At 38.2% G+C, this 16,156-nt stretch overlaps 1 protein-coding gene across 1 annotated transcript in view; it reads right to left on the bottom strand.

Moving 5' to 3' along the window:
• Positions 1-1,264: 1,264 nt before the first annotated feature.
• The window catches only part of LOC134797061 (uncharacterized), a 72,151-nt gene continuing 57,259 nt past the window's right edge, over positions 1,265-16,156 (bottom strand). Inside the window, exons 5-6 of the mRNA XM_063769281.1 lie at positions 5,837-5,906; positions 1,265-1,537 (exon numbers count right to left, since the gene is read on the bottom strand). Coding sequence (XP_063625351.1) covers positions 1,444-1,537; positions 5,837-5,906 — 164 coding nt within the window. The 3' untranslated portion in view covers positions 1,265-1,443. The remainder of the gene's footprint in view (positions 1,538-5,836; positions 5,907-16,156) is intronic.

Raw genomic sequence — 16,156 nt, 5'->3', positions numbered from 1 at the left:
TATCTACTTAGTATCACCATAGATTATTCTTAAAATTAAGCATCGATATGATACGATACATGATGAAACTATCTATCTCTAGAGTAGTCATAATTAATACGATTTAGAATATACCTACTGCCAGGGAGGGATTGAATTTTTTCACCGTCTGGACTGGCCTTAAGTATAAATTATATTAGGTACAACATTTAGAAGTAACTTTTCATAGTTAATTTAATCATAAAAGAATAACACTTTTTAGTATCGATTCATGTAGATACAACGAATTCTTGTCGTTATTTCATAGAAATTAGTTTTAAATAACAGAGGAACATACAAATAATAAGATATGTCTACACCAGTGCACTTTCACATTAAATTTATGTCTTTGCGACAGATGGAACCTATTCCAAGTGCTCTCTGTATTGAGCCTTCGAGCAACACTGGCTTCTGTCGCACTTCTTACTCACTACATACAAAATCCAATATGTAATAAGGACACAAATACATAGAAAATGACACACGTCAAAGACAAATCTTGCACATGCCTCAATCTCTTTTGTGTAAGTACTGTCAGCAGCAGAAGTTGCTAAGCGGGCGAAGTGTTCAAAATTACCTTGACACGCTCTTATTCTCTTAACAATAAAGTCGCGTCAAGATCATTTTGAACACCTGGCCCGCTTAGCAACTTCTGCTGCTGACTGTACGGATGAGTACAACACCCACCGCGCTAGTTGTGTGCATGCTCAGGCTCCAATTTCACCACGGTGACAGGTGCGACAATTGTAAAACATCACTGTTGCTGACGTCACAGGCATCCATGGGCTACGGTTACCGCTTACCATCGGGCGGGCCGTATTCCTGTTTGCCACCATCATTGTTTTATTTAAAAAAACTTTATTATATCGGAAATAAACAGATATTTCTCTTGCTAAGTTTATGACAATTGTCACAAGAAACACTACAATTGTCACGAAATTTCGACATATACCTCATTACCTGTCAAGAATTACCTACAATTCTTCTAAATCTTGACAATTGTCAGAAACTTCGCAAAAGAAATAATTGTTTTTTTCCGATATAATAAGGTTTTTTTTAAATAATACAATGATGGTGGCAAACAGGAATACGGCCCGCCCGATGGTAAGCGGTAACCGTAGCCCATGGATGCCTGTGACGTCAGCAACAGTGATTTTACAATTGTCGCACCTGTCACCGTGGTGAAATTGGGGCCCGTGTTACTCGAAGTATTGAGCAGTCAAACATAGACAAACATGACAGCGCACTGGCTGGACTTACAACATTCAAAACAAGCTATTATTTATAACGTGCGTAAAAATCGGCATCGTATCAGGCGTTCTTACAGAGCGAATAATGACTTGGGGCGGCTTCCGAAACCGGGGACAGAGCGGGCTGAAGAACTGGCTCCGTCCGCAGAGCATGGGCCGCTTGTTGTGTGGGCGTCTACCGGCCAAGTCCAGCCCACAGGAGGCCCGGGTCGTGCCGGTTCGCGCCGGGGTATATGTGGTCTTCCACCAAGGATCTGCGGTTGTAAGATCTAAGTACAAGGAAGGAAGGAACTGTGTTAGTCTTATCTGACTTGTGGCGATAGAGAAGTGGTGTGCGGAAGTACAGTGAAAGTAGTGAAAGGGGTACACATATGTATATTAGGTCTATCTAATGTTACTCGGAACTTGTACCTGATATTAGCGAGTTCCGGGTTAAGAATTAAAAACATTACATATACCAATTTCTTGTTTATGGCCTTGCCCAATATTAATATCTCGATTCTCGCAGCTCACAGCAAAAATCTCTCACAAATTGGTTGTTTATATTTTCTCGATGTTGCAATTGTATCAGATGTTTTGTTATTTTAATTAATCAAAACAACAAGCAGAGCGGAAGATATACCAGACTTTATTTTTATATTTGAGCGTTTTGATTTATTTTTTGCAATTTTTTTACATAGTGACCTTTTTTGCCACTTTTGTGTTATTTCTACTCAGAATCACGAGCTCTAACGATCCTAATGGGATAAAAAAATGACCCATAGTTTTTTTTCGGGTCTCTATTGTTTCCCAAATAGTTTTAAGTCATAATGTATTGTTTGTCCGAATTTTCGTTAGTCATAATTGGTTTTTCTCAGAAACGCGTAACTTTTCAGGATTGCCATAAAACAAACCTAACCTAACCTAACCTATCTATAGATTAACCTTACGAAAATCCTGAAAAGTTAACGGTTTCAGTTTTATGACTAACGATAATATGACAAACAATACATTATGACTTAAAACTTTATGGGAAACAAAGGGACCTCCTTTTTTTCCTATTGTTTTACCATTTCTCCATGTACTTTATATGGCGGTAACAAAAAGGAAAGTTTGAGAAATGTATGGAAATTTTGGGACACTTTTTTTCTCCTATAAGGATGAAAAAGGCTCGCGATTCTGACTAGAAATAACACAAAAGTGGCAAAAAAAGGTCACAATATATAAAAATGGCAAAAAATAAAAGAAACGCTCATTTAGGTACTTGTATTCAAGTAGGAAGCCAGTTCTGTTTTAACTATTTGATATGATATTCATCTCATTTTGATACGACGTTGCTTGAGTCATCAGGCATCGCACGCGCACTAGTAAGTGAGCAGCGAAATGGCTCATGAGAGGACTCCTGAGACCTTACCGCATAAAAACGAAAATCGAAATTTCTTTATATTATATCTGCTTCTTCATCGGTCGATTACCTATGCCAGAGCGATAGAGAAGCAGATTGTTTAGTTTTTAATGCATAGTTTCACCTTTTTTTATCGAAATTTGTCGCGGCAGGCACTTTGGTTGCATTTCGTCACCACCAATCTGCTTGAACCGCTACCGCTGATTGGTGTACCTACACGGTCATGGTCGTATCAAAGTATGTTAAAAAACATTTTGAATTGTGAACATGAACACAGAATCGGCCCACTGTCCCGATTCTCTGAAACTTTGACAAATCAATTAAAAGTAAGAGATTAAAATAGCATTACTTTGACATTGTTTTTCATTGACGAGACAGCCATCCGTTTAGCTGAGGCCTGAGAATGACACCCGCAAGTAACAATTAGATTAATGATAATGTTCTATAAGTATCTGGATATCTCTCAGGAAGAATATTGAAGCACCTAACGAATATTCCTGTCATAAAAATGTTACTTTTAAATGTAACTTAATTTTTTAGCTTATGTATCTTGTCCCTCTTGTTAGCGCTGGACCACCTATTGTTACTTTGCTTTACTTAACTTATCTTATACATACCTACTATATCTTATACTTGGGTTACTTATAGGTAGGTACGTTAGGTTAGAACTGTTATAGTGTGTAGCTTCAGGGGCGTATTTTGAAATTTCGCGCCCTGGGCCAATACGTTTCGCCGCCCCAGAAGTCAAGGAAGAAAAACAAAATGCAATTCGCCAGGGGCGCCATACGGCCTATATGCCGCCCCTGGCGGATTGGCGCCCCGGGCCATGGCCCGGATGGCCTTAGGGTAAATACGCCCCTGTGTAGCTTTCAAATAGAGCTCGACGGCTAATCCTATTGTCTATTGTTAAGAAAAACCGCTCGTGCCACGTGCCACAACCACCTGCATAAAAAATACGTACTTCGGTTACTGAGTGCCGGCGAGTCGAATGGTACAGAACCAGTCTAAAATGTGTCATCGAGATGCGTAACAAAGGCGCGTTATCGGAGAGCGCACCTACACTGGTTTTTTGAGCGTTGGACTAGCCCGCGCTCAGGTGCCAAATAGAATAAATAAGACCCTTTATTGCAGGTAAGTAGCACGTGCGGTTTTACTTAACAATAGACAATAGGATTAGCCGTCGAGCTCTATTTGAAAGCTACACACTATACCCTTACAGAACCGAATTGCTGCCACAAAAGTAAGTACAGGAAATGCGACTATCAAACGTATCCTTTTCAATCGAATGTGTTACATTTCTATTTTGTAAGACTATTTTGTATTTTGTGTTTTATAAGACTAGTTATTTGATGGTAAGTACATAACATTTTCTTGACTATATTTTAACAAACTCTATGTATAACTGATGAAATTTGGTAGAAATGTGTAGCTGTGTAATATCCTGATATACATTTTTAAAGATGCGTTTTGACCACAGAGTTGATAAATTATACCTGAACCGAGAGCTAACGTCGTTTAAAGGATAACTCACGCTGCAACGGTCCGGCCCCGGGCCGGGGCGCCCGACACTTATTTTTCTATGACAGGAGATCAGTGATCACGTGATGCTTTCTATAGAAAACTGAAGTGTCGGGCGCACCGGCCCGGGGCCGGACCGTTGCAGCGTGAGTTATCCTTTAAACGACGTTAGCTCTCGGTTTAGGTACTATCTATCAACTCTGTGGTCAAAACGCATCTTTAAAAATGTATACCAGGATATTGATACGTTTTATCTGCGCCATGTGATAAATAAATAATAAAATAAATAAATATTATACGGACATTCTTACACAAATTTACTAAGTCCCACGGTAAGCTCAAGGAGGCTTGTGTTGTGGGTACTCAGACAACGATATATATAATATACAAATACTTAAATACATAGAAAACATCCATGACTCAGGAACAAATATCTGTGCTCATCACACAAATAAATGCCCTTACTGGGATTCGAACCCAGGACCATCGGCTTCACCGGCAGGGTCACTACCCACTAGGCCAGACCGGTCGTCAAGCAAGTCAATGTGTAAGCTTTAAATAAGGAATATCCATTACAAAATACCATTAACATAAGCCAATTCAATTAACCCGCGAAAACTAATGAAAAAGGACACCGCATTTATCAGCTTTATTATTTTATTCGGTGGGCGTTGATTCATTTGCTTTTAATGGTCGGATGTCTGACTAATTGCAATGTTTTTAGTATGTAGTGTACAGTACGTAAGTAAAGTATACGGGAGGCCATTTTGTTTGATGCGACCTTGACCGTGAGCACCAATCAGCGTCAGCGGCTCACGCGCATGAAATACAGAGCACCTAGCCAATATGCCAATCGTTTGCGCCGTAGCAAACGAAACGGTAATGTCTCAAAGTATCAGTCTTCCATATTAGTGCGACAGAGAGACATTAGCGTTTCGTTCGCTACGGCGCAAACGATTGGCATCTTGGCTAAGCCCCCGGAGGCTTATTCTTTGTTATACTTGATGTGGATTTGTTATAGATATGACCTGTCATAAGCATACACATGCAGATCCTATGACTAATCATAAATGTAAAGAAATCCAGATCAAATTCATAACCAGTTGTTACAATCAGGAACTAAAAATACCTGTCAGCGACGCACTCCACCAAGCTACAGAACGGGACCGATGGAGACAACTAGTTGACGGAATCAAATGGAATCACGATCCTCAGCAATGAGGGACCGATTGAAGAGAGAGTTACAATCAGAATAGGTCTGCGTGAGTTGCAGGGCCGTCTTAAACTATGCTGGGGCCCCTGGGCACATAAGAATTTGGGGCCCTTTTGGAAAGTAAAGAAAGCGAATTAAACTAACATTTTTCTATTATGATCTTCTATTTATTATGAGTAATCAAATATACTGTTACTGTCTGTCCTTCGGGGGCCCCTGAGGATGGGGCCCTGGGCACGGGCCCCGTGTGCCCTTATGGTAAAGACGGTACTGGTGAGTCGTCTCATAAGGCATTTCGCGTATTGGTGCGTGTGAGATGCCTGATGACTAGACCTAGAACTTTCTAGCAAAAAAACGAAGGATTGAAAAAATTAAATATCGACCAATCTTATCGATAAGCAAAGCAAGTCGAAGATAACAGACAGAAAAAGAAAATAAGACTAGTGTATGCACCTGATGTTGCCCGTGGGTCGGAGGGGCCGGAGCGCATGCAGTTTCCGCATCCCGCTCCCGCCGCCGCCTCCTGGCGAACAAACAAACATTATATTCATATTAGCATACATTAGATTAGTTTAGGTACATAGGTGTCAGATTAATGACAATTTTAGTCTGTATTCATAACTTGACCCCTATTCGACAAGAGACGTTTGACGTATCGTGTTGATCTCCCGTTGATGTGATGGGAAAAATAATAAGTTCTCGAATACGTGCAATGTCAAAATCCACAGTTAGGTGACCCAAACCAAACCGAACCACCCCGAGTTTAGGGTTGAGTTTTGGTTGTACTAAATAATATTATCCACAGTTGATCGAATCAACACTTGATAGAATCAACATGCAATAAAATCAACTGTTGATGCGAAATCTGACAGTTGTACATGTCGAATTTGGCCCGTTCTGTTCTTAATCTACCCATTAGGTACAGTAGAATCAGCTTATAATGACATCGAAGGGAAGTGACAAACATGTCATACTAAGCGGATGTCATATAAAACATAGTTGTACAACTTCTTATTTTTGTTATGTTTTCCAAATTAATCTCATATTCCTTTGTGAGAAATGAGTTTTATTAAACTTGTAACAAATATCAACTTGTCACTGAGAATCAAAACTAAAATACCTTACACGCTACGAACGCGCCAAACATCCTCGCAGGGAAAGACGTGGTGACGGCCACGAAAACCAGGGAATGTGTCAGTATAACCGGACATAATTTCATGGAAATAGAATTTTTAGGTCATAGTAAGCGATTTGTCACTATAAGCGAAGTCATCTTATCCGAATTTATCACAAAGAATTTTATATGAAAACCAAACTTCGCACAGTAATTACGTCATAGTAAGCGGTTGGTCAGTATTAAGCGGAGTCATAATAAACGGATTCTACTGTACTTTGAAATATAATAAGTACTTAAATACAACCTACTCAAATGATTTACAATTTAAAACCTGTCCCGCTAATGAAACTAAGTATATATTCTACTTATATCAAACGTAGGTACTTAAACTAATAATTGTCTCTAATAGGAATTATTACGCGAAATTCTGAGAAGGGGACGCCACTGCCACAATCAGGCACAATCTAAGGGTCTACCGCAAACGAGGCAGATAGCTGAGTTTCGATTTTCCCGTTTCCCGGTAGGCCCTTTATAAACAAACTGCTTTGATGTATCAATGTTTTATTTATTGCCTGTGAAAACTTGTCAAAAAACAGTTTAAGGCACAGTATGTAGGTATAAGTTACTCTATGGTTTACGATGGGTGCTAGTGCTGCACTCTGGCGGCAAAACATTGCAGTAATACCCCATATTCTGTGTCTATTAATTATTGATGCCTAGATTTTGTTATGATTTTGAATTGGTTTTGACACGACCTTGAAGATCGCTCACGCTGTTTGGTGCATGCGAAATGACGGGAAAGTCGCGTGTGAGATGCGCGCTAATCACCAAGCCGATCGCCAAAGTCGTAGAGTTAGACCAAGCTATTTTGGCAGCGATTCTGATAGCACAGACCGTGCATGTGCAGTGTCTCGCACGAATATATGGAAGAGGAACGTAGCCCATTGGGTGAAGAACCTAGACATTAATTTGTAAATAAAACTGTAGAACGACTCATAATGCCATACGAGTAAATAGAGTCGCACCAAACAAAGTCTGCAGCGGATTTGATAGCCCACGCAGTGTAAGTGTTATGTATACGTCATAATTTCATAGAAGTTTGACGTTTAAAATGACACTCGCACTGCGTGGGCTATCAAAATCGCTGCAGACTTTTTACGGTCTGACTATAAATAAATTGAAGAGTGATAGAGAGGCAGATATATACATTCTGATAATAATAACATATTTAACTGAGGTTATTAAAGTAAATAAATGTGTCTTTAGTATTAGTTTAAAAGTCCGAAAGTTTCTCGGCTCGTGCCAACCTTGAACTAAATCGCAAACGCAGTTTCCTTTATTCGTGTGTATATTCAAGTGCTTGAAATGCATTTCATAATTAGTTTTCTAAGTAAACAAATAAGACTACTAACAACTTTAAATTAATGTGTATACATATTTGAGCACAGGTTGCAAAATCTCAAATTAAAGTTAAGAGGAAAAGGGGACGGTCGCTTCTCCATACAAACGTAGTCACCATTCTCTCCTCTGAATATTGACATTATGGAAAATATTTTTACATTTTTCAATGTATACTAAGCATTTTGACTTTTTTTTATTGTTTTATAAGATTAGGAGCGAAATACCATTTTCATACACATTTTTAAATACTTAGCTCTAACTCTTATAGTAGGTACCTAAGTACATAATACAAAAAAAAAAATAACGATGGGGCATAGATAATGATTATTATTAATATCCTTAAAGCTATTTTTTCCTTAGTCACGCGTTGACCCCGAATGCTGTAGGTAAGTACTTAAAGGTTTCAAAACGTCGGGATGTATTTTAAATTCATTAGGGGCTGTCCATAAAGTCCATAAATTAGGTCATCGATTTTTGACGATTTTTGACCCCCCCCCCCCCCCCCTAAAATCATCCAAAAATCATGCTCCGAATGACCCCGTTTCCTCCTACGTCATGCTACCGTCATCCGATGTCCAGACCCCCCCCCCCTAATTTGAAATGAAGTAATTTATGAATAGCCCCTTATACACGGTTTAATCCGTTTCCATAGTTTTATTTCAAAAACGAAACAAATTAGCTTTACTAATTACGATAGTCCAATTCCGTTAAAACCGACTTCACTCACAAATCTCACAATACCGTAGTCTACAAGTACAACTGATCCACAGGGAACTAGCAACACTACAATAGAACACATGCCACACAAGATTGTCCGAGTTGTGAACTAAGTTAGATTACCTGCCGTCTCTATAGGCTCGGAAAAATACGTGTGGGGTGTTACATTATGCTAATAGTAACGAGTTATTGATAGATACGTTGTTCACGCTCGATTTCACGTGTTTGGGTGATCGCAAAATAGCTATAGGTACACGAAACATATGTGAAAAATAGGACAAGTCCTATAGCTAGCTGACGACACGATGCCCTTTTATACCTCATTTTTAGGGTTCCGTACCCAAAGGGTAAAACGGGACCCTATTACTAAGACTTCGCTGTCCGTCCGTCCGTCCGTCCGTCCGTCTGTCACCAGGCTGTATCTCACGAACCGTGATAGCTAGACAGTTGAAATTTTCACAGATGATGTATTTCTGTTGCCGCTATAACAACAAATATTAAAAACAGAATAAAATAAAGATTTAAATGGGGCTCCCATACAACAAACGTGATTTTTGATCAAAGTTAAGCAACGTCGGGAGTGGTCAGTATTTGGATGGGTGACCGTTTTTTTTTTTGCTTTTTTTTTTTTGCTTTATGGTACGGAACCCTTCGTGCGCGAGTCCGACTCGCACTTGCCCGGTTTTTAGCATTAGAAAATACTACACGATCTTTGTCTTGGCTAGTTTTTATACCAAAAAACTAAATTTTAGAAAAGTAACATAGGAGAAATAATATAGCGTGTACGTAAAAACTAGACAAGTCAAATCCTGAACTTTAATTACACCCCAAGCAAACTAGAACTTGGCACCCATATACATCTTAATTCTTTTTCCGGAGAAGTCAACAACGAGGAATATTCTTAATATTGAACTTGGCTCTCATTTCACATTTGTTTGATGGGATATGTTGTACAACTGGCACATTGCTAACCGCGACCGCCTTAAAAATAAAGTACACAGTTAGATACTAGGAGGCATAGACATAGAGCCAGAGGTATTTAATGATACAATGAACTTTCCTCTTTAGTTTTAATTAATTCATAGGAAACCAGCGTAGACTTTATTAATGGTTACCAAACTCCGTAAAATGCAAGTTCATAAATCTCATTAATCATTCATTTAGACGTCCATTTATAAGTAATTTGGGGAACTAAAAGGAACCCAGTAATTATATCTATCCTGATACACGTTTATATATTAAATATCACCGGTTTAAATAATATATCTTTTTCCCTACTTCTATAGATAATTCTAAAAACCCTCAACACAATACGGTATTTGACTGTATTTAAAATAAATTATTTTACACCATGCAAGAAATAAAGCACCAGAAGATCAATAGAGAAACGTAGACAGCAGTTATTTTTAGACACAATTTCTATTTTAAAACCCGTATAAAACTATAAAGAGTAGGTAATTTGATCGTGACGTCACATGCTAGTGTTTCATGTAAATACTATAGTAGAAGATCGTTTTGACAGATCGAAAAAAGAAACTAATTTGACTAGTAGTCAAATACCCTATTAGGTTGCGTTAATAAAAAACTTGTAAAATGATTATATTGTGGAAGTTAAGTATGTTGATATTTTTCATATCTCATGCTCTGAAAGTGGGTCGTTGTTGTTCTAAAAGGTGCGCAGAAAGTGATACGTTTATGCTCTAGCGCAGAAAAGTGGTGTACTCCTCTGCGTCCCCGTCCCATGAACAACTGGGTGGAAACAAAATGGAAAAATAGTGTCTTTATTTCCTCGTCTGGAACAATTGGTAATTCTTTAATTTTACAAATCCCACGTTGATCCTTTTTTTATAAAAAATGATGTAAGTAATTTGTTAAAAACAAATTATTCTTGATTTCTTTCGTTGAATTCTATTTACTCGATTTCATAAAGCGGGAACCAAAAGGAATACACCAAATATATTTTTTTAAACCTTACGCTTGCGTAAATGAGCAAAGGCAGAATCTTATACAGCCACAGTTAAACGTTTGTACGATATTAAATTGGTTTTTAAAGTTATTTAGAACTATATTCATTAAAATAAAATAAAATACAAGATAAAAGTTTCTTATATTATTAATTAAATTGTTATTTAATATTAAAAATACTTTTATTATATTATGACGTGGTGCGGCGCACCATGGTCGCGGTGCGGTCCGGTAGTCTGTTGCGGCTTTTAGAACGAAAAAGTATAAAATTAAAAAAGTACGAGGCAATCCCGCTGATTTTCATACTATAATGAACAAATTATTTTAAAATTGTTGTAGTTTGTAAAAAAATGTGTGTTTTCGTAAATATTGCAATCTAAATGATTTTCGTTAGGGGTGATTAATCTTCACGCATGTAAAGTCTCCGATTGCAAGTAAGTCCTAAGGAAAAAATCATGGCCGTAGGTTTGTTATGTACTTCAATTACTGATTTTGCGAAATTGCCTTGTCTTGTTTGGTTTCCTCGCATTTGATATGAAAAGTAGAGTGTTTAACTCGGGTGAAAGGCACCGTTTCTGTCTCGGACTATTGGCGCTCTCACTGCGTTCGAGCGCCAAACTACCTCGACAGAAATGGGTGCCTTTCAACCCTTGGTTAACAATCTACTATTTATATGCCGATTTAAATAGACCATCGCTACTATCATGTTGTAAGTTTTAAATGAGGTTTTGATTAGTTTTTGCAAATAAAAACTGTTGAAGCACAATTACCCAGTGGAGAGCAAATTAGGCACATTTTACATACCACACCCACATGAGACAATAAAGAGGATTAGAAAAAAAATTCACAGATTTCGTGCCTCACACGACTATCGAGCACATTGGAAATGAATCTACGGAATTCGAAAAAAATTGTCGCTGAGCGACGAGAAAGTCTGGATAAGGAAAAAGTTACAAAATAAAACTACAACGTTGAATGATAATTATTTTATTCTTAGATTAACACAAGTATCCTGGACATAACGCATGTGAACAAACAAATTGCAAAATTTCCACACGCGTATCGAAGTTTGAATAATTGTCGCCGTGGCGCATAAGTATAGGTACATATTTAATTTTTCGATTAATAAGCAGGATATATTAATGTTCAAAAGTACAAAAAAATTATTACACGTCAAATCCGTAGTCAACTCGAGAAGTGGTAGCCACATCGCCGTTATCGTCACTCGAGTCTTGATCGGCAGCGGCCCATTTGCTGTAAGATATGAGTGATATGACATTTTCTTGACAGCAGTTTGACGCGACGAGAGATGACCATAACAGCGTTTGTCTATGTTGCACCAAACCTGAGTTCCAATAGGTACTACCAGGGTTCAGCATCAGGTATCTTGGGTAATGCTCTCCTAAGTGCTCATCAAGACGAGTCGGATGACCAAAACAGCGTGTGCCTATGTTGCAACAAACCTGAGTTCCTTTAGGTACAGCCAGGGTTCAGCATCAGCTCTATCTTGGGTACTACTCTCCTAAGTGCTCATCGAGACGAGTCCGATGACCAAAACAGCGTGTGCTTATGTTGTATTAAACCCGCCAGCAGCCGCCAGCAACATGCTGAGGTGAGACCATTTCGTGGCACTTTTTCTTTTTTATGTTTCTCTGTATACGTTTTTATTTTGTGTTTGTGCTCACGAATAAAATGATTTCTATTTCTATTTCTGCCCTCTGCCTCTGCCTCTGCCTCTGCCTCTGCCTCTGCCTCTGCCTCTGCCTCTGCCTCTGCCTCTGCCTCTGCCTCTGCCTCTGCCTCTGCCTCTGCCTCTGCCTCTGCCTCTGCCTCTGCCTCTGCCTCTGCCTCTGCCTCTGCCTCTGCCTCTGCCTCTGCCTCTGCCTCTGCCTCTGCCTCTGCCTCTGCCTCTGCCTCTGCCTCTGCCTCTGCCTCTGCCTCTGCCTCTGCCTCTGCCTCTGCCTCTGCCTCTGCCTCTGCCTCTGCCTCTGCCTCTGCCTCTGCCTCTGCCTCTGCCTCTGCCTCTGCCTCTGCCTCTGCCTCTGCCTCTGCCTCTGCCTCTGCCTCTGCCTCTGCCTCTGCCTCTGCCTCTGCCTCTGCCTCTGCCTCTGCCTCTGCCTCTGCCTCTGCCTCTGCCTCTGCCTCTGCCTCTGCCTCTGCCTCTGCCTCTGCCTCTGCCTCTGCCTCTGCCTCTGCCTCTGCCTTTGCCTCTATTTCCACCACCACAAGAATGCATAGATTGTCGAATAGTGCGTTATCTACGCCCGTCTCAAACAGGATAGATAGAGTTAGACCAAGAAAAATCAGATGCGATTTTGATAGCCCATGCAGTGCAAGTGTTATTCTGCCGTCATAATCCCGATAATTTACAACAAACACCGATAACGAACTCTGCGAAACATGAAGTCATAAATGTCATGTGAAAAATGTCGTTCTGACTTTTTGACTATTTTAAGGTTAGGCTACAGGGCAAACCCTTAACCCGATCTTCTTTGTTTTAGGCTCAAATTGTAGCTGACTAAATTGTCCAGAGTCGTTTTTCTCAAATTTTTGATATCATTCTTCGTTTCCAAATTATCGAGCACCAAAATCAAAAATTCGGAAAAAATTGAATTTTATTTTCACTATTTCGACCATAACTTTTTTTGTTTTTGACTTTCTCGAATAATTATTTTTGCACCTTACAGCTCTCGTGATTATGCGACTTTTGAGCCTATTTTTTAATGTCATATCTTCACAACTTTCCGATATATAAGGGGATCGCACTTTTTCGTGAAATCGGACCCTATACTGGAGCGAACGAAAAGACATTTCCAATGTCAAAAATCCATATCTACAGGTGATATACGTAAAGTCCGACAAGAAATTGTAGAAAATAAATGAGAGCGCACTTCCTACGTAACTGTCACATTTATGACTTAAAATGCTTAAACATGGCAACAATTTAAGGTGACAGTCCATTTCCAACGACAGCAGCACTACCATTAATTTTACTATGGAACAAAAATTGACAATAACACCGACGCGTTCGTACTAGACCTAGACTAGTAGTGCAGCTGCGATCAGAAATGGAATGTTACCCTTAGTATGGATTTTTTTAGTTCCATTTTATTTAATTTCTACTATTTTATGTCGCACTAAGATATGTTTTGCCTAAAAGTTTTTTTTAATTTTCAGTATCAGTATTCGACCTGCAATGTAACCTGATTCTTATAATTATACAATAAAAAAAGCATTCAACCGATTTGCAAGACCGAAGTGATCCCATAAGAGCACCGTGAACAAAGTTTTGTACGGTGCTCTAAAAACTTTGAACTTTGAAATGTTCAATTCGTAGATGGTTCATCAAAATTTTCCGTTCAATATCGTATTATTAGCCTCCGTAAATAAATTAGGTCCGTTTTAACTGTTTCGAAAAGGCCGTGATCTTTGATGAAAATTGCAAAGTTTACAATAATATTGATATAAAGGAACAAGGAAAGTTAAACGAGAGGCCTCTGTTTTATAATTTTAATAACAGGTTTGACGTACTCTTTAACTTTCGATATTTTTGTATTTTTTTTGTTTTATAAATCCCTAATGCCAAAAGATGTATCAAATAGTGTGGACAGTTTTGTTAAAAGTTTAAAACTTTCAGTTTTACTTTTTAAATATTAGGATTGAAAGATTTGAGTGGCTGAAAACCTGTTGGGATTAAAAAGTTTTTAGATGGTTTAGAAAAATTCTTGTAAATATAGGGTAGTTGCGTCAGTTTAACGTCCAGTGTCAGTTTCAGACCACTTGAATAATACATTTCATTTTTAATTTGCTACTTACGAAATATAATTTTTATGTAGATAGATATTTTGTTTAGATATTAAGGATTGCAATAAGTCCAAATTTGTGCAGCAATGAAGGTTTATATTCAAATTTCGTCAGGTGGACGAAAACTAGAGCCGGACGAAAACTAGCGCAATGACCTTACTTGTGTGTATATAGTTACAAATTACATCTTTTATATTGGAATTAATCTGATTGATCGATAACACATTTAAATCGTTGTTGACACTTATATTTGTCCGTTTATAAACGATTTTCACGTGGCTAATAGACCCCCAGTTTGTTACTTTGCTTCTAACATAATCATTTTACTACTGCCTTTGATTTCTAAAATGGTATCTTACTTTGTTGCTTTGAAGTTCTGAAGTTGTATTTAGTCATAACGAGCGAGCGAGGTTAGCAAATGGAACGAAACATTTTAAGGTTTCGAACGGCAACAAAGTTTGATATTACGACATTGACATTAAAAAGTCTCCGATTCTGATTATTTAATTACAATTTTTTAAAGAAATGTTGAGTCCACTTTATGAAATTAGGTATGTACAGTTGCGATCAGGTATATCTGAGCGGCCGAGGTGTTCACAAATATTTCAACAAAGCCTCTATTCTTAATACGTTAAAGTAGGTACTTTGGTTTTGAACCAAGATGGAGTTTTTGATTCTGTCAGTCAGCTTGGCACTAAATAACACTTCGCCATCGCTCTCTGATAATAAAAATGCACATACATAATATATAGTGATAGGCTGATAGCGGTACAGCCTGAAATTCGGGAATCAGCTGCAAATGGTGCTAAAGGTATGAAAATCGGCACGACTAGGCCATTTGAATCAATTTCACCCGTAGCACAAAAAAAAAAACAAACGGAAAAGGAGTTATGACGTCATCTTTTTTTGTATGGAAAAATAAAAAAATTGTTCAGAAACCTATCGTGTGTGAAATTAAATGAAAGGGCATTTTGAGCCGGTTCTAAAAATATACTTATCACATTATTATATTCCCGTCACTTGCATTGAATTAAAATAAAAATAATTTTCAAATAATACCAAGTTTGGGCTCCTCCAGATACGAAACCGTTGAATTATTTTTTGTAAAATATACCTCAATGATACCCAATATCCTCATATCTAATCCCAAGAAATTAATTTCGAAAATATTTAATTTTAGTATTTTTCTTATCTTTATTTATTTCTCATCTTAAGTTAGGTTATTTTATAATATGAATATAAAAGTAAAATATAAAAACACTTACAAAACAATAAAAATTAATATAAACACATTATAAAAAACCTAACCTAGGGTGCCGCCAGCAGCGGGGCAAGGCCCAAGCTACCGGTGGTCAGGGCTGCAGAGAGAGGAACCGGCGGACTATCCGCGCCGTGTCCAAGATCACCGCCTTCTGCATCTGACCCTTGATCCAACCACTGTATTTTTTATTATTACAAATTGTGATCTATCAATCTATCAATGATGCCCATATACACATATATACAAGCCCTGGTAAGGGCATTTATTTGTGTGATGATGATGATGAACACACAAATAAATGCCCTTACCAGGATTCGAACCTGGGACCTCGTGCTTCATAGGCAGGGTCACTATTGACTAGGCTAGGAGGCCGTTTCATTGATAGATTGATAGATCACAATTTGTAATAATAAAAAATAAAAGAAAAAATACTAAAATTAAATATTTTCGAAATTAATTTCTTGGGATTAGATATGAGGATATTGGGTATTACTTGAGGTATATTTTA

This window comes from Cydia splendana, chromosome 14 (assembly GCF_910591565.1).
Source record: "Cydia splendana chromosome 14, ilCydSple1.2, whole genome shotgun sequence".
Taxonomy (NCBI): Eukaryota; Metazoa; Arthropoda; class Insecta; order Lepidoptera; family Tortricidae; genus Cydia; species Cydia splendana.
This window is presented reverse-complemented; position numbering and strand designations above follow the sequence as displayed.